The sequence below is a fragment of the Penicillium hordei genome (assembly GCF_028827395.1).
Source record: "Penicillium hordei strain IBT 12815 chromosome Unknown utg000001l_segment0_segment0, whole genome shotgun sequence".
Taxonomy (NCBI): domain Eukaryota; kingdom Fungi; phylum Ascomycota; class Eurotiomycetes; order Eurotiales; family Aspergillaceae; genus Penicillium; species Penicillium hordei.
This window is the reverse complement of record NW_026623142.1, coordinates 4,371,042-4,388,566: the sequence shown is the minus strand read 5'-3', so window position 1 is coordinate 4,388,566 and position 17,525 is coordinate 4,371,042. Positions and strand designations below refer to the sequence as shown.

Below are 17,525 nucleotides of genomic sequence, written 5' to 3'. Positions count from 1 at the left end.
GCCCTGGATGTGGACTCAGAGAGGTGTAGGAGTGTGTATTCTCAATCTGTATCTATCTGCTACTTGTAACCTCATGATCTCAATGCTTACATAACAACATATGGAAAAAGAAGCAGAGGCAGGGGCAAATACGTAGTGGGGAGCCTATTTCCCCACTACAACATGTATTAATGAGAACAAAGACAGGAAATCTACTCAACGGCAAATGCCTGGTTTTAGACGGAAGCTAGGAATGAAAACGTGTCATTAAATCCACGAATGCCACATATTCGAGCATAGCTTCATCCATACTATAAGAATCTTTTAGAATACATATATTCTCGTCATATAGTTATATAAACCCGAGAAAGCTGGAGAGATGATTCTTTATACTGCACTTACCACTCTATTTAATGAACATTGTTTTCAAGATTTGGGAAGGTTTTATATAGCAAGTAAGCCACAAATTTCTTCATTTACAAGCAAGATGTTGACTATTAACATAAAATTCACATCATCCACTGGGATATATGGAAGCCTTCATCGGATTAATTCACATCCTAACCCTTGACGATCACTTTCTCCACATTTCTTCCTGTGATTTCGATCAGAGTATTCTTGATATCTCCTTCAAATGCAACAGTCAACCGCAGCTGTTCATTCGGCCAAAGAGTTACATAGTTGTCAGACCAATAAAGTGGTGCAATCTCCACGTTTTTGGATGTATTGATAGCATTCAGACGAATGAAGACTGCCGGTCCTGCAGATTGGTTTTCGAGCACGACCTCGGCATGAGTCAAACCATCATCTATTACCGACTCCACGCTGTGTAGTGAAGCCTTCAAAGTAGCCGGTTTCAGTGTCTCCAGCTTGGTGTATTTGGTAAACTCAGTAACTGGTGTGGTGTACCAGTTAGACTTCGACCAGTTCAAGACATCCGTGGTGGGAGAGAGCCAGTATACATTGCGGCTAAGGACAGTTTGAGATTTGGAATCACTGAGCGTAAGACGGAGGAATCCGATATCTTTGACTTTCTTAATTCCGGCAAGCGAAGCCACCACCTTTGAGGAATGGGGCGTTGTGTTGCTCTCCACTGTAGCCCCGGATATTTCTTTGCCATTTGAATCAATGAAGTCTATCTTGATTTGCCGATTTCCGCTCATGCTAAGGGAGTGGTTAATGAGCCAAATTTCATGGCTCTCATAATCGTAAGCCACATGTTCCGCACGCGCTCCAACTTTGGTACCGAAGTAGGCTGCCATAGGGCTGAGATAGTAATCGAACAACTGCCAGTGCAGATTTGGCCAAGCACTATTTAACATCCAATAAATAGCTCCCGTGGCAGGTCGAGTGGCATTTTGCTTCGCTCCGTAAGCTTCAAACTGGGCACGGGTGGCCTCATAATCTGCCATCTGACTTTTGATGATGTAGTCTTCCAGGCTAGTAGGCTTTCCGTATCGGGCAAAGAGAGCCTTGTTGTAGAGCTTGCGGTCGTAGAACTGCGAATCATAGCGGGACATATGATATTGGTCTGTATTTGGTTCTTTCCAGAGTGTTTCCAGCTCGGCATCAGTCATGAACTTTTTCAGGCTCCCTATCTCAGGGGTTCCGACTCCGGCGCCCAATTCAGATCCAAAGCCAAATGCCGCTCCTTCTTTGTCGTTGTACCAGTAATTTGGGGGTACCCAGTCGTATGGGCCGTCCATCTTCATTCCAGATGGTCCAAGAGCTTCGGGGTAGCCGCGCTTGCTGGCTGATGCAATGATTGGGTTGGGCCAATCCATAACTTTGAGCGCATCTAGGTAAATCTTGGTGGCCTGCTCATTTGGCCAGAAGTCTGAACCAACTAAAAACCCAAGCATCGAAGCATGGCTTTGCATCATCTCTGCTTCGTGCAGCATTGCTGCCTTCGCAACCGGGTAGTCTTCTTTTCCCCATTTGACACCGTCGGCCTCATCGTTATACTAATGTTTCTTTTGTCAGTGGTCTGGCGGCTCGGGTGGAATAGTGAGAAGACTTACGGTCCATCCTTCCCATTTATCACAACATTCCCACCCTGCGAGGACCATCATTCCCATTTTGTCGGCGAGGTCATAAAGCTCTGGGTGTTCCTGTTTTCCCTCCAGGCGCACAGTATTGAGCCCCATGTCCAGCATGTAGGCGAAAATCTTCTGTACCCTGTCAATATCGAATCGCAAAAAGATGTCCGGCCCATATCCAGCTCCGATGACTTGGAATGGCTCGCCATTGACAGAGAATTCGGTATCATTGTGGTTGTTCAGCTTTGATGACACATGGCGAATTCCGAATTTTTGAGGAATTGAACTATCTGACAACATCTTCTGAGGTTTCTGAATGATGGCGCTGGCCTGTACAGTGTACAAAGGCTGTTCACCCCAGAGGGCAGGCCACCAAATATCAGGGTCCTCGATTGACACACTTATAGACACCGTCTGCTCTTCGTTTGATTTTAAGTCAAAAGTCTCGTTAATTTGCACAGTTTCGGAGCCATCTGGCCCTTTGACAGTGCCTTTGATCGTCACCTGATGGCCTTTTGATTCGTGGTTGGTCAAATCAGTTCGAAGGGTGACCTTCACCGGCCCAGAGGTAGAGTGAGTAAAATCGGTGAGGATGCGGAACGGCGACATCGAGATCGCACCAGTCTGAGAAACCTCCACATTTCGCCAAACGCCGGTGCCATTATCGGCTGGATATGGATTCCAGTCTACAAACACCTGGGCAAAATCACGAAGATAGTTCGTTGGGTACGCATGAATGAGAAGACAATTGGCTCCATCCTCAATATGCTCGGTCACGTTGTACTGGTGGCCGCCATAGGTGCCTTGCTGCTGGTCACTTGATACAATGAGCACTCCATTCAGGTAGATGTCTGCCTTGGATGTGATTCCGTGTGTCTTTAGGGTAAAATATTGTCCGGAAGATGGGTTTAATATAAACTCTTCTCGATAAAGCCATGGTGCGTCGAACGTGGAGGGATCAGCGGCAGATTCCATGTTGTCCGAATAGAACAAGTCTGTCTCATTGTATACCCCGTTCTCAAGAAGCCCAGCCATGACAGTGCCACGAGCACCAACTCGATACCACGATGAGACATTTTTCCCTGGTGCGGAGAGCACATCCATCCCACCTGATACTTTGGTCGACGATTGGAGGTACCATCCTGGGATAGTAGCAATATCACCAGCAGAGGCGACAAGGGGTTTAGAGTCGGTAGCTGCTACACAAGCACCGGCACTGATGGCCAGTGCTATGCACAGTTTACTAATATTCTTGAACATGATCATTTCGTCTGCTCTGGTCCTTCAGAGGCCAACAGTGATGTTGAGCTCGTATCGCAAGAATGCATGCGACTGCTTGTTTATTTAAAATATAAAACCCACGAAGTAGCGTTCAGAAAAAAAGTAACACTGCGTCACGCGATGGAAGGTTCATACAACCGTGGGATCATAGGTTGTTTTTGTATGGATTATGTTCTCCGACGACTTTCTGGGCTAGGACTAGTTGATACGGGCATTTCGGCAAACATGCAATATTTCCCCATTCTGCGTAGGATCACCAGGGGTACTTCCTAACAGAGTTGCTGAGAAACTTCAAAGTCCGAACTGTGAGAGTGATTGGTGTTCATTTCTGTTCCGATGAGAGATAACTAACTGACCATATTCCTATTCGGGCCTTACCTATTTATCAGGCTATTCTATTCTTAGTCCTCTTGGAGTTAGTTTGAGGTTGCATCATGCCATGCAGATCTCTTGTTTGTATCGAAATCCAAGGTCTGAAATAAAAAGAAATCTTGTTCCTAGAATATCTGCACTCCGTAGCAATGTGGAAATAATTTCGCGATAGTTAACTATCAAGGCATCAAGGCATGAATAATTCAGGCAGTAAGGCACCAAGGCTCCAATCAGTTTTCACGTCCAGCAATATTCTTCCAAGGAGTCGCATGATTCTACTGTTTTTCGAAAAAGAATTTGTGCCTAGGGACTGGCTCGGAAACAATATCTCTTGCAACATACATAGCCTTCATCAGGGGCTCCCCTTGCGGTATGCCCAGAACTCGTAGGCTCTAACCCCCATGTTGCACGACAACTCCTTCAACCACGGGTTGTGTTTTTCGTTTCTACAAGGACATGATACTCTTCCAGATGAGAGAAAGGTAACAATGTAATTGTACTCTTCTAATTCACGTGTGCAAGGACAAGCGACAGGGCGTGGACCCCTACTGGACAGGGGTACAGGTTACAGCACCGGAATGCGTCAATTGTTGCATCGCGTCCGTTTGCGGCCCTAGACTGCCCTGTCTACACCCCTTATCCACTGTCTCCTCTAATCAATCATACGCCTCGGTGATTCGTCAGCTTCCCTCGGTTCCAGGGTTGATCAAATTGATCTGTTTGACACTGCTCTGGAATGTCACAGCGATCCCTTATCGTGGAGCACCGACATGGAAACCATGGAAATGAGAAACTGCGGGTTGCAATCTTGTCATCTTCTGATCTAATCTTGGATAGAACTGCATTGTAATTGTGGGTTTCAATCTTGATGCAGTCGAAAATCGAAAGTACGCGGGTGCAATTCCCCTACAGGAGGTGCAAATGGTCCGGGGGGCCACGCCTTGTTACCATGCCAGTAGTCCTAGGCGGTTGGAATGTGGTCGTCCAATCCACACACACACACACACACACACACACATCCCCCTCTCTCACTTCTATGTTGAGGAGTCTGACGTTAGTCGGGCGGCTTTTCATCTCTCTGTGTTCTCGCCTCGCCAACAATTGGGGCAAGCTATACTATCCATTCTTACGAGATCTTGAGCCTCATGGTTGTGTGAATAGCAGTTGACTCCGATCCTTTCAACAACTGCACTGATTTTCGGGGACGTGTCGCTACCCGCCTTGAATAGCGTCCTTGGAGACTCAAGCTTAGCTGTTCTTCTTTGAACCAAGCCTGAAAGCAGTCACTGTTCTACTTTGCTATTAGGCCAATCGGTATATCAGTAGCCATGCGCGTGTTCAGTTACACATCGCAACCTTCATGGATGGGTCTGCTGGCTGCGGCTCTACTAGGCACTTCAACTGTGCAAGCGATAGAGCTGGATCTTGATGATGGAGGTAGGTATTCTTCTCCGCGGGCTGTATATACGCAACGACTAATCCAAAATCAAAAGATTCTATCAGAAAAGCAGCCAAAAAGGTCGCCACCAACATGATGAGCTACTACACTGGTATGAATCCTGGTGACAACCCAGGTAATTTGCCGGATCCATACTACTGGTGGGAGGCAGGTGCCATGTTCAACGCCCTTATCGATTACTGGTTCTATACGGGCGACGATACTTGGAACGACATCACGATACAAGGTTTGCTCTGGCAGGCTGGAGAGAACAAGGCATTCATGCCAGCCAACCAGAGCAAAACCGAAGGAAATGACGATCAGGTCTTTTGGGGCTTCGCTGCTATGACTGCAGCGGAGCGAAACTTCCCAAACCCGCCAGAAGGCCAACCCCAATGGCTTGAAATGGCCCAGGCCGTCTTCAACACTCAAGCTCCCCGGTGGGATACTTCTTCGTGTGGTGGTGGCTTGCGCTGGCAGATTTTCACGTGGAACAACGGTTACAATTATAAAAACACCATCTCCACTGGCGGATTCTTCAATCTTGCTTCTCGTCTGGCAAAGTACACCAACAATCAAACGTACCAGGATTGGGCTGAAAAGGCCTGGGACTGGACTGCCGAAGTTGGATTCATGACCCCCGAGTATCGCTTCTGGGATGGAGCTAGTGACCTCACTGAGTGCAAGCCAATCAACCAGATTGAATGGACTTACAACGCTGGGGTATACTTGCTTGGTGCAGCGAATATGTATAATTTGGTGAGTCAACTCTACACTTTTGAGGCCGTCCGATGCTTCGAAACATAATCTAACATGTTGAATAGACAGGAGATCCCAAATGGAAGGAGCGCACCGAGAAGATCATAAATGCTTCCAGCGTTTTCTTTTCTCACGACCCACCCAACGTTATGTACGAGCGAGCCTGTGAGACCGTCAATACTTGCATGGTCGACCAGCGGTCTTTCAAGGGATATTTTTCCCGCTGGATGGCTCAAACTGCTCAGATGGCCCCTTTCACACACGACACAGTTATGAAACGGCTAAAAGCCTCTGCACAGGCGGCTGCCAAGACTTGTACCGGTGGTATCAACAAGAATGTGTGTGGTCTCAAGTGGACGGAGCAAAAGTGGGATAAGACAAAAGACTTTGGTCAGCAGATGGCTGCCCTTGAAGTCATTCAAGCGAATTTGATCACGCGCGTGGCAGCCCCTGTCACCAACGACGACGGTGGGACGAGTAAAGGCAACCCCAATGCAGGTACTAAGCCAGAAAAGAAAATCCCGCCCGGCCTCGACTACGACATAACTTCAGGCGACAAAGCTGGTGCAGGAATTTTGACAGTGCTATTCATGATTGGCATTGGCGGTTCCACTGGATGGCTCATTTGGGAGTGAACTTGATCTCTTTCCTTTTTTGCTTTTTTTTGCCCCCTGTCGCATTTTCGACTCTCTTCTTCTCTTATATTAATTTCTGGACGTGCTTAGTGACATTTTGTGAATAATTATTTGGAATCTAACATATCACTCTCGCTCTAAAATTGTCCTGTTTTATCTCTCCGGATTTCCCGCAATTCCGTCGATCCTCCTCCCCCGATGCAAAGCGGGCATCCCGGCGGTTAAGATGCATCTGCATGCCTGCATACATATGTACCTACTCCTCAGTCAAATCAAGCCATTTACAATGAGGCCAGCAAAAAGAGGGGTTGCATACGTTGCAATCACGGTGTATTCTGTATTTCCCCGTCTTCTTGCAATCACGGTGTATTTTCTATTTCCCGAGCTTCCTGCCGCGGAGTGATTTCGGCTCTCTCATATGGATTGATTTCGGCTGTTTACTTTGAATTCTTTTAAATACTGTCCATCGAATAACTCTTTGGGTAAGACATTGCATCCTTGAGCTTCAGCAATATACCTCATCGAAACATGGGCTCCATCATGGATTATTCTCAAGTCGAGATTCCCACGCACTGTAAAGCGGGGGTGGTGGTCAACGAAGGCCCCGGATTCCATGTCGAGGTACAGACGGTGCCAGTGCCGCAACCAGGTAGGACTCCAATCTTTATTGAAGTGTCAACGATTCCAGTGCACACGAGTTGGCGTCCACTAAAGCTCTTATATAGGCCCCGACGATGTTTTGATCAAGCTGAACTACACTGGACTTTGCTCGTCTGACATCCATATGATGCAAGGAGACATAGGTCTCCCGTTCATGTCGACATTCGGTGTGCGATCAGCGGGGCATGAAGGTGCGGGTGTAGTAGTCAAAGTTGGAGCCAACGTCAAGACTTTCAAGTTAGGCGATAGAGCCGGAATCAAACCAGTGATGGATACATGCGGGTCCTGTGCACTTTGCTGGGGTGATAAAGAGACCTACTGCAAGGGTGCAATTCTCACTGGTCTGCAGGCGGCAGGTAAGGCCAACTTGAATCATTGTTAACGGTTGAATTGGGGCTTATTATATCAGGTACTTACCAGCAATACTTGGTATCACCGGCACGGTATGCATCACCAATTCCAGATGGGGTCCCCGATGAAATTGCCGGCCCAATTATGTGTAGTGCCAGCACTATGTACCGATCTCTGAATGAATCTAACCTTCGATCGGGGGCTTGGGTTGTTTTCCCCGGCGGTGGTGGAGGTGTCGGGATTCAAGGTGTACAGCTGGCTAAAGGCATGGGATTGCGTCCAATCGTGGTGGACACGGGAGCATCCAAACATAAATTGGCGCTGGAGATGGGAGCAGAGGCCTTTGTGGATTTCAAAGATGTTGCTGATCCCGCCAAAGCTGTGATTGAAATTGCCGACGGGGTCGGTGCTCATGGGGTGTTTGTGACAGCCCCTGCTGCTTATAGAACAGCAGCTTCATTTATCGGAGACCGGATCGGAGGCATTGTGATGTGCATCGGTATTCCTGCTGCAGGGTCGATGACGATAGGAGCCGATCCCTGTCAGTTTGTCTTCAAAAATCTTACCATCAAGGGCACCCTTGTCGGTAGTCGGAGTGATACTGCCATGGCATTGGATTTCGCACGACGAGGGGCTCTAAGGCAAATATGTGAAGTCTATCCACTAAATCGAATGCCCGAGGCTGTGGAAAAACTACGGAAGGGGGAGGTGGCAGGACGGATTGTGATCGATTTCAACTGGGAGGAGTAGACGGGAAAATGTATCCCGTGTGGATTTGCTTCAATTAAATTGCTCTAAGAATCATGTGTTTCATTCATCCATGGATGCACCATTATTTAGGGGACTTGATTTCAATTTAAACTGCTCTACACAAACAAAATGCTTCAATTAACCATGAAGTAGTCCCAATATATATATAAATATATATAAAAGGAAAATGGTCACACTCGAAGTTAAGGTAAGCAAAAGCAAAAGCGCAAAAAAATGGACTCGCGGGGAATCGAACCCCGGACCACTCCCATGCTAAGGGAGTATTATACCACTAAACCACAAGCCCAGTTCGATGAAAGATGCCTGATATTATTGCTACGTGAGTCTAAACCAAATATACAGTACTACTTCTAACATCCAGGCCTCTAGGCCATTTTACCGACATATTGGAGGTCATAACTTCAAGTAACCTTTCAAAGGACTATATATAAAATAAAAACTGTTGACTTTTGAGAGTTGTGACTGTGCCTGAACGACCTAATGGGGACAATAGCGGGCCTCTCCGGTTATGCTCAAGAGGGGATACGACTAGAGAATTACGATATATAGACGCGTTGATATGACGTGACAGTTAAATGTCGCGAAAGTGTTGTCAATCTCTTCGGGCCGAGGTTTCCATTCAGGATATATCTCCGGCTCGACCTTCTTTCCCCAACTTTACCAGATGGGGATCGGCAGACGCACAATGCGGAGAAGCCGGGGAATACCCCAAGTAGTAGATGTAATCAGACATTGCAAGTCCTCACTGGCTATGTCTGCCGATCAGCACCCTTAGAGGCTAGATACGTGACGCGGTGGCACTCAGCGCATTCCAATTGACTTTATTTGAGTTTGGCGCCATCCATCTAGTACTGTTCCCATGGGCCGAAAATTAGCCGGTACACCCACTGACGTCTGAGGGGGAAAGTCTTATTTAAGGGGGAATCCTTATTTGAACAGACCGCTTCTTACGTGCAAGACGGTAAAACTACTCACTAGTCTCCTCAGAAATGCGGGTGCCGTTCATTTCCCTTGCTGTTTTGGCTGTAGCCACACAGGCACAGGAAGTATACGTGACAACAACCGGTTACTCCGCTCGACCACAATGTACACAGTCGAATGTGGCCCCGAAATACCACTTCCAGCCCTTCTCTTATACTTTGAATGAGACAGTTCGGTGAGAAAAACTAGATCTAGCTTACACCATCGCTTGCTAATTAGAGTATAAGACATGCAACCTCGGTTCCTTCCCCGACGACAACAAGGAAATATGCCGCGCCATATACGGATGTAGTTAAGCATTTAACCACCAGCTGGTCGACATCAGCGTGGGGCAGTTGGGTTCCAGATCAAACCATTATTAGTGCAACTGACACGAAGGACCCATACGGACAAGCTGCATGGTCCTCGATGTGGCTACAAGCAGATCTTCACAACTATGTATGTCGTCTGCTCCGAAAACTTTTCTTTCCAAAACGTAGTTGATACTAACTCCGTTAGACCACCACTGGGTTATTCTCGACAACTGTTAGTCCCACACCCGTGCCTAGCAGTGAGCTAGTCTTGCCACCGCGCGACTATTTTGGTCCCACAGACTGCTATAATTTTCCCAAAGACTTTGTGTTTGGTGTTGCAGGGAGTGCGGCCCAGATCGAAGGTGCGATTGGGTTGGATGGTCGAGGACCTTCGTTGTTGGAGAAATTGGTATCCGATAGCAAGCCGAAGGACTTCGTCACCAACGAAAACTATTTCTTGTATAAGCAAGATATACAGCGACTAGCTGCTATGGGCGTGGAGTATTACAGCTTTACTATTCCCTGGACGCGGATTTTGCCTTTTGCTCTGCCGGGAACACCTGTCAATCAACAAGCCATTGACCATTATAATGACTTGATTGACACAGTCCTGGATGCAGGAATGACGGTAAATAATCCCAGACATCTCGGTATATCCATTCAAGTTCTAGTATTCTAATTGTCATTGCAGCCGGTGGTTACGATGCTTCATTTCGACAGTCCATTGATGTTTGTCGCCAGCGACAATATCACGAAACACCCAGATATTGGGTACAACAATGCCGGCTATCAAAATGAAACTTTTGTCGACGCATTCGTCAACTATGGAAAGGTATAATTTCTATTCCACAAGCCATCAATACACACGCAAGTCTGACGTGGCTTACTTCCCAGGTCCTTCTTTCTCATTATGCAGACCGAGTCCCAATATGGGTGACATTTAACGAACCCCTGCTCTACGCATTCAATTTTAAAGGAGCGGACCACGTTGTCAAAGCACATGCTCAGGTCTATCACTTCTATCATAATACGTTGAAGGCTACAGGGAAGATTGGCATAAAGTTCAACGACAACTTTGGAGTGCCTAAAGATCCGAAAAACTCTAGCCATGTTCTGGCAGCTGATCGCTTCCAAGAAATGCAACTGGGTCTCTTCGCAAATCCGATCTTCTTGGGTAAACAATACCCAAAATCCGTGTTAGACACACTCCCTGGAGCCAAGCCCTTGAGCGAATCCGAACTGAAACACGTCAACAACACATCCGACTTTTTCGGGATTGATCCGTACACTGCTACGGTAGTGTCTCCGGCCAATGAAGGCATCAAGGCTTGCGCTGCCAACCAATCAAGCTCGAATGAACTGTTCCCATACTGCGTCAAGCAAGAAACGAAGAATGTTTATGGATGGAACATTGGGTATCGCTCCGAATCCTACGTGTATATCACACCAACATATTTCCGAGAGTATCTCTTCTACCTGTGGAACACTTTCCGAAGCCCAATTCTGGTGTCAGAGTTTGGATTCCCGGTACACGCAGAAGCGGAATCGGAGGAGCTCTCTGATCAGCTTTTTGACTCTCCACGCAGCGTCTATTATCTTTCCTTCATGTCTGAAATTCTCAAGTCAATATATGAAGATGGTGTGCATGTTATGGGAGCCCTTGCTTGGAGCTTTGTTGACAATTGGGAATTTGGAGACTATACGCAGCAATTCGGCATTCAAGCAGTCAATCGCACAACCCAGCAGCGATACTACAAGAAGAGCTTCTTTGACTTGGTTGATTTTGTGAAAACTCGACAGCTGAACAAAGACCGAGGTGGCCCATAGTGAATATCAGGAGGCTAGTGACAAATTTAGGATTGACTCGATGAACAATCAAATTGAATCACATTTCTCACAATAGCCGTATATAGTTATACGAAAGGAAATTACTAGTAACACATAGGACCTCCTCTGAGGTATGAAGTAATCCATTCTTTTCCTCTGATTATTCGTTGTGGCCCTCTTTGCTGGTGTGATACCATTTCAAGTAAAGTGTCGATATAGTTATGCCCTACCTAATCACCAAGGGATCTCTTCGCCATCATATTGGTTTGGACCCTCTCGCATTTCCCATCCAGGGACATGTATGTTCACAAATTTTCCGTTCTGCTCCGGCTTTGCCTTTTGTATGATATCTAGGACCTTCTCCGCACCTACTTCAACCGGAAGATCAGCTCGAGAGCCACCAAGGTCAGTGCGAAGCCACTTTGGATGTTAATAAATTTGCGATCAACGAATGACATGGAAGGCTTGACTTACACCAGGACTGATTGCTAGAAAGGTGAAGCCATCATCCGCATATTGCTGGGCATATTGCACAGTGAGCATGTTCAATGCGGCTTTTGAGATCTTATATGCCGGTGACAACAGGGGCCGAAAGGCATCAGCCATAGCTATGGAGCCTAAAGTGGTCGATCTTTTATTTAGGTAAGCTTCTTATAGTAGTATGAAAATGCCCATTTGTTCTCACATGTTGATCACTGTTTTCTTTTCGCCTTTGCGCAGAAGTGGCAGGAAAGCGCGCGATACAAGGTGTGGCGCAGTGACATTGACGTTGAAGGTCTCGTTTAGATTGTCCCTATAGAATTAGTATCATAGCAGGATTTCCGACAAGATATCCAACTTACATTCCTTCCAGTCCTTTTGGGGACCAGTCACTCACTCCCGCGTTGTTGACTAAATAGTCAAGCCCCTTCCCTTGCAGTTGGCGCTCTACTGCCGCCACCCCATCTTTTACACTGGATTCATCGGTGACATCTAATTTGACAATCTGCACTCGCCACGCTGAGGTATCTGCAATTTCCTTCAATCGAACAGAATTGTCTTGGCGCGTGGTGGCAATGATTGTCCCCACCTCAGTTTTGGGCAATGTCGCTAGACGAGTGATCAGCGCTAACCCAAGCCCTCGAGAAGCGCCAGTCACTAGATAAGATGCCATAGATTAGGAGAGAAAGTTGACTGGCAGGTATAGGATGGAAGGTTTGAAGTGCAATGATTACGTTGAAAGTATGAAGAGGAACCCGAGTGACGCAGATAAACAGAACCTTGCGGGGGTGCCAGGTCCACTACATACATGTGCTTAAATGCTTAATTTACCTGGTTATACATCCATGGATATACATGTCTCCATTAATTTCCGGTCGGGCATAACTTCTGGGAAATTTGATATGAACATAGGTTAGTAGGTAGACTTAAGACTTCATACCTGCTATATAAGAACATCGGGGGAAATTTCGGGAAATTTTATAGTATAAGCGTTTAATATATGAAGAAGGTCTGCTTTTGACGTGTTCAAGGGCATTTTTCTTGAATTGGCATTCTTTATTAGCTGCAAGAAGGACCAATGTCATGGACGACTATAAATATATATATATTGTGCTTTGTGATATCGATGTTTTTTTCCCACAGTGACTATTTTCCTAGTCCCGTGAAACTCAATGCGCAACAAGTTACTAGGATCACCGGTTTATTTCTAGGATAGGAAAAGAAAATACAATGTTAACAATGGGGGAAGAAAAGTCAACTGCCTATCTCAATGTCAGAGACGATCACGTGCAACTTACGTCACCGAATTGAGGTCCCTACCAGGTTGTCCACTTGTTCTTTCTTTTCTCTCTCAAGCCATTGGTTTTGCTAATTTCCGCAGAGGGGTGGATCTCTAGGTGCATTGACGCCATGGCCGACTCCTTCACCCTGCCTTTGCGCCCCATCCCTGAGAAGCGTGACCGTCCAGATACATTGCCTGTGGAGATCGCGCAAATCAACAATCAGTGGGGCTCTTTTCGTGAGGTGAACGAAGATGTTCTTCGAAACAAGATTGCCGAGGAGGAAGAGAAAGATGACCTGGATGAGGTAGGTGAGAGTGACCAAGATGCAAGCGATCTTGACTCGACAGAGCGCTTGGAACAACTGTACAAACGGCGCGCGGAGATCACTCAGTTCGCCATGTGAGTCTAACGGTATTGAAGCCATGCCCTCAGCGCGAGAACTGACATTTTTCAGGCAAGCTCACATGGAGACCATGTTCGCCCTCGACTTCGTTTCCCTTTTGCTCTCCAAGCAAGCCCCTCGTCAGGCCGAAACCTCCATGTCGCCCTTCCTCAAGCAAGTCGCACCCCTCGGTTCGCTCAATGCCGAGGTCGTGAACCCTCCCCCGAAACCGGAATCTAAAACAAAAGATATATCAGCAGTATCAAGAGGATGGCGGATCCAAAATTTCAATGCGGCCGCAAACAAGCTTCTGCAGGCCGCCTCCAGACTTGAGACCGAAGTCGCGTCGGAGACTCGATACTGGAACGAGGTGTTGGCTGTTAAGGACAAAGGATGGAAAGTTTCCCGTCTCCCAAGCGAAAAGCAATCGCTTGGCGTGCAATACGGGTTCCTTGAAGGTGAGCGCATACCGGCGTGACATTGATACAATAGGAAGCATCGGCTGACTACAACCAAATACAGCCACGCCGGTTTTCCGCGACCGCGGCCTTGCTTCCTTACGCCGAGCTGAGGATGGAGCTTTGCTATTGGACGAAGGATTGATCCCATCCAAAACCTGTTTTGTCAGAGTACGAGTGATACAGAATGGCCGGCTTTCGGGAAGCTCTAAACCGACCCGTTCCAATTTCAACGGCAACGAAACCATCGAGGATCGCATTTTGCAAGCTCGTGATACTGTTTATGAAGAGGAGCTTTTCCATGAGCTAGTCCGAGAAGCTCGAGCGATCGCGAGCTTTGGCGTGACGACACGTCAGAATCTCATTCAAATTCCAGCCTCCGATGATCTCGAAATTTTACTGGACTTGGTTGATACTGATGAAGATACCCCGGAACCCGAACATGATATCTCACAGCAAGGAACTTCTCTTGCAGAGGGCTTGGCACATACGATCCGGATATTGTTGGCGTATGCCCACCGTCAAAACTTGCGTCGTCGGACTCTACTTCCGTTGCCCCTGACCCCGAAAACGCGATCTGTTCCTGAGCATCAACTTATTCGCCCAGCTCTAGCTTACATCAAGCACATGTCTCATGTACGCTGGCTTCAGTCCCTGCTGAATGATCTCTTCGGTGTTTTGCAATCGGCAGGGTTGAAACCACCAGCGTACACCTCAAGAGTCTTTTCGACAGCAAGAAGGAGACAAACCTCTCCTGCCCCAGCAGTGGAGACCCTCATTGGTCAATTCCTTACCCCCTTGCTGTCTACATTCAACGGCAAAATCTTGACCCCTCGGGGTTCATTTTCAGTCGCTATTCACACCAACCTTTCCTTACCACCCTTCGGCACCAGCTTTGATGTGTCATTCAATATGCCCAAGTACCCGGACCTTGAGTCTCCTGGTAAACTTTCGCATAGGGAAGAAGTAGAAGCCGCCATCACCCATCTCTTGTTGCTTGATGTTGTTTTCACTGTCTCGTCCAATAGCGGTCTACCACAGCCTGAAAGTGACAAAGACCAGGTAAAACCCTCTTGGGAAGCGATTTACCCTCAACATGGTGAACTTCTGATCCCTTCCAAATCAGAAAAACGAAAAAAGATGAAGATTGCTCTGTCTCGTCATGAAATGTCCCTCGAGATCTACACAGTGCGGTGTATTGATGGGACCGGGCGCGGTCATTGGGAACTGCCCTCCTACCATTCAATGCCGCATACTTGGAAACCATCTCCTATTGCTGGATCAACTAAGCAGCCCTCTTTGATGGACTATGTGTCAACCAATGTGTCATTTTCGTGACCCACAGAGAGCGCAGATTGGTATCGGACTGAACCACTCCACTCTATCCCGCCTTGAGCCGATAATCATCTCCCGATCTTCAATAACAGGGCTTGTGGTTTAGTGGTATAATACTCCCTTAGCATGGGAGTGGTCCGGGGTTCGATTCCCCGCGAGTCCAACTTTTTGTTTCTGGATATTTTTTTTGCTTGAAGCAAAAGTCGTGATAGCTCGCGAGATGAAGTGGGTCGAGGCAAATTTTTTTCATTGCCGTCTTCTTCTGCAAAAATCAATAATAGACAGAGACTTCAATACCCTGTACAAATCATGGCCACAAAAGGCTGAATTGAAATGTAATTCCATTTGAAAGATCTCTTATAACTTCGAATTTAGCGCATTGACGGCCCTTGGGACTGTGAGCGTCTCTCGGAGTCTCTTCTCGCCTAGTTCATATGCTACTGGGAGCCAATCACTGACATCCTCGCCCAAAATCATCAAAGCCAACGCCTCGCCACTCATTAGGCTGTTCGCCATGCCATATCCATTGAATGCAGCAGCAATCCATTCGCCGTCACCTTCCCGCCCTGTCAGTTTTGGTGACAATCGTCCGACCATTGGCAGACCATCAGACGAATAGCCCATAATTCCACTCCACGAACTGACCAGACGCCAATCGGGTCTGTTGCTTTTGCCAAAGAATCGCGGGAGGACGACTTCCAAGTGTTTAACAGAGTGGTCGGCCACAGAACTGTCATCTGCAGATACCGACTCCTCCAAACGCGCATTCTCGCCGCCGAAGTAGAAATAACCGGTCTTAGCACTCTGTCCTAGGTAGTACAGTCCATATCCAAGACGTTGGGTTTCAGGATCATAGGATGGTGGGTAGTGGAAGCCCCATGACACAGCTGTGCCTTGATTTGACACAGCATTTTGCGGATCTTGAACTGTCATCGTGCCTTTGAAAGGATGGACAAGCCCGCGTAGGCGAGGAAGGAGATGTCCGCTGTACCCATTGGTGCAATGAACTACAGTCCGTGCTCGTAGTGGACCGCGAGAAGTGTGCAGTGTATACGGATAGATATTCGTGACGGATGAGGCAAGTGTTGAAATGTGCTCAACAGACTCAACCGGTGTATATGTCTCAATTGTCAGGCGACCTGGGTATTTTTCTAAGAGCGCCTCGAATACTTTGGTGACAAGACGATATGGCCAGACTGTTCCAGCAGGAAGCAGTGCTCCTCCGGATGCTCCATGAATTCCATACTTCTAAACGGAAAAGATCAGAATGACATCTTCTGACCACATAGGCGATACGACTCACCTTGAGGACAGCATCCGCATCCAAAATTGTATACAGCCCCTTCTTAGATGGATGATCCAATTCCAAGCGCGCGATACTTTTCTTGAAGTCGTCAAACTTCCCCTGGGTCAAAAAGACTCGCAGCTTCCGCAGACGTTGCATCTCACTCAACTCCACGGCATCATACTCTTCAATCAATTCCCGCATCTTCTCCAAATTGCGGAATGTGAAATCCACAATTTTGCCCGCCGTTTCGACTCCATGAGTCTCTGCAAGATTCATATACTGCTCTCCGGCATTCGCAGCCATCTGTCCACCATTGCGCCCAGTCGCACCTGAACAGAGGGCACGGGCTTCCAAAACGGTTACTGTGGCAGTAGGATGGCATTCCAAGAGGGATCTAGCTACCGATAAACCTGTGATACCGGACCCAATGATTGCAAAATCTCGGTCAGTTGGCAATTTTGACGATTGGACGTTGGCGAGAGCATGTGGGATGTGCTGCCAGTAGGACTCGGTGGGATTGGGTCGTGGCAGCCCTGGGTCAGCCTTAACGAGGCTGAAGACTAGACTCTGTTAAATTTTCAATTATACTGCGGCAGAGTCAAGCATGATATCAATCAGTCAACTTTAGGAATGGGGGTCGATTATATTACCTGAATCATTCGGCGCCATCGCGGACGATATAAAAGGCCCGGATTTTGATAGTTCGGGCTAATAGCGAGAACCTGCGATGGATTCTTTACTTAAAAATAAATAAGCCTACTTTGCTTTTGAGAAATAGGAGCTGGTATGGAGTAAATACATGGGTGTACACATCGTGCGGGGTTTATCTTATCTCAAAAGGATAGGACTGCCCAAGTGGGAATAGAGTGAATCCTCTCTGGTATCCCGATGTCGGAATGATAGCATCCAAGTC

General features: G+C 47.3%; 7 protein-coding genes across 7 annotated transcripts; 4 read left to right on the top strand and 3 right to left on the bottom strand.

The window, feature by feature from the left end:
- Window positions 1-539: 539 nt before the first annotated feature.
- N7537_001665 (putative glycosyl hydrolase) lies at window positions 540-3,284 on the bottom strand (the record flags this gene model as incomplete). Its single annotated transcript, XM_056892723.1, has 2 exons — window positions 540-1,943; window positions 2,001-3,284. The coding sequence occupies 2 exons, from the start codon at window positions 3,282-3,284 to the stop codon at window positions 540-542; spliced, it is 2,688 nt and encodes an 895-aa protein (XP_056757718.1).
- A 1,715-nt stretch (window positions 3,285-4,999) lies between these two features.
- On the top strand, window positions 5,000-6,503 carry N7537_001664 (glycoside hydrolase family 76 protein; the record flags this gene model as incomplete). The annotated part of the gene is made up of 3 exons (XM_056892722.1): window positions 5,000-5,108; window positions 5,165-5,868; window positions 5,934-6,503. The coding sequence occupies 3 exons, from the start codon at window positions 5,000-5,002 to the stop codon at window positions 6,501-6,503; spliced, it is 1,383 nt and encodes a 460-aa protein (XP_056757717.1).
- A 528-nt stretch (window positions 6,504-7,031) lies between these two features.
- On the top strand, window positions 7,032-8,264 carry N7537_001663 (zinc-dependent alcohol dehydrogenase; the record flags this gene model as incomplete). Its single annotated transcript, XM_056892721.1, has 3 exons — window positions 7,032-7,152; window positions 7,229-7,519; window positions 7,573-8,264. The coding sequence occupies 3 exons, from the start codon at window positions 7,032-7,034 to the stop codon at window positions 8,262-8,264; spliced, it is 1,104 nt and encodes a 367-aa protein (XP_056757716.1).
- A 1,010-nt stretch (window positions 8,265-9,274) lies between these two features.
- N7537_001662 (glycoside hydrolase family 1 protein) lies at window positions 9,275-11,386 on the top strand (the record flags this gene model as incomplete). Its single annotated transcript, XM_056892720.1, has 5 exons — window positions 9,275-9,441; window positions 9,494-9,704; window positions 9,765-10,187; window positions 10,251-10,391; window positions 10,454-11,386. The coding sequence occupies 5 exons, from the start codon at window positions 9,275-9,277 to the stop codon at window positions 11,384-11,386; spliced, it is 1,875 nt and encodes a 624-aa protein (XP_056757715.1).
- Window positions 11,387-11,620: 234 nt separating this feature from the next.
- N7537_001661 (SDR family oxidoreductase) lies at window positions 11,621-12,539 on the bottom strand (the record flags this gene model as incomplete). Its single annotated transcript, XM_056892719.1, has 4 exons — window positions 11,621-11,806; window positions 11,861-12,017; window positions 12,072-12,179; window positions 12,229-12,539. 4 exons carry the CDS (start codon window positions 12,537-12,539, stop codon window positions 11,621-11,623), a joined length of 762 nt encoding a protein of 253 aa, XP_056757714.1.
- A 737-nt stretch (window positions 12,540-13,276) lies between these two features.
- On the top strand, window positions 13,277-15,327 carry N7537_001660 (mediator of RNA polymerase II transcription subunit 17; the record flags this gene model as incomplete). The annotated part of the gene is made up of 3 exons (XM_056892718.1): window positions 13,277-13,548; window positions 13,604-13,989; window positions 14,054-15,327. The coding sequence occupies 3 exons, from the start codon at window positions 13,277-13,279 to the stop codon at window positions 15,325-15,327; spliced, it is 1,932 nt and encodes a 643-aa protein (XP_056757713.1).
- Window positions 15,328-15,681: 354 nt separating this feature from the next.
- Window positions 15,682-17,320, bottom strand: N7537_001659 (NAD(P)/FAD-dependent oxidoreductase; the record flags this gene model as incomplete). Its single annotated transcript, XM_056892717.1, has 3 exons — window positions 15,682-16,572; window positions 16,628-17,172; window positions 17,263-17,320. Coding segments are annotated over 3 exons (1,494 nt in total), but the record flags the coding sequence as incomplete, so codon positions are not given.
- Window positions 17,321-17,525: the final 205 nt, after the last annotated feature.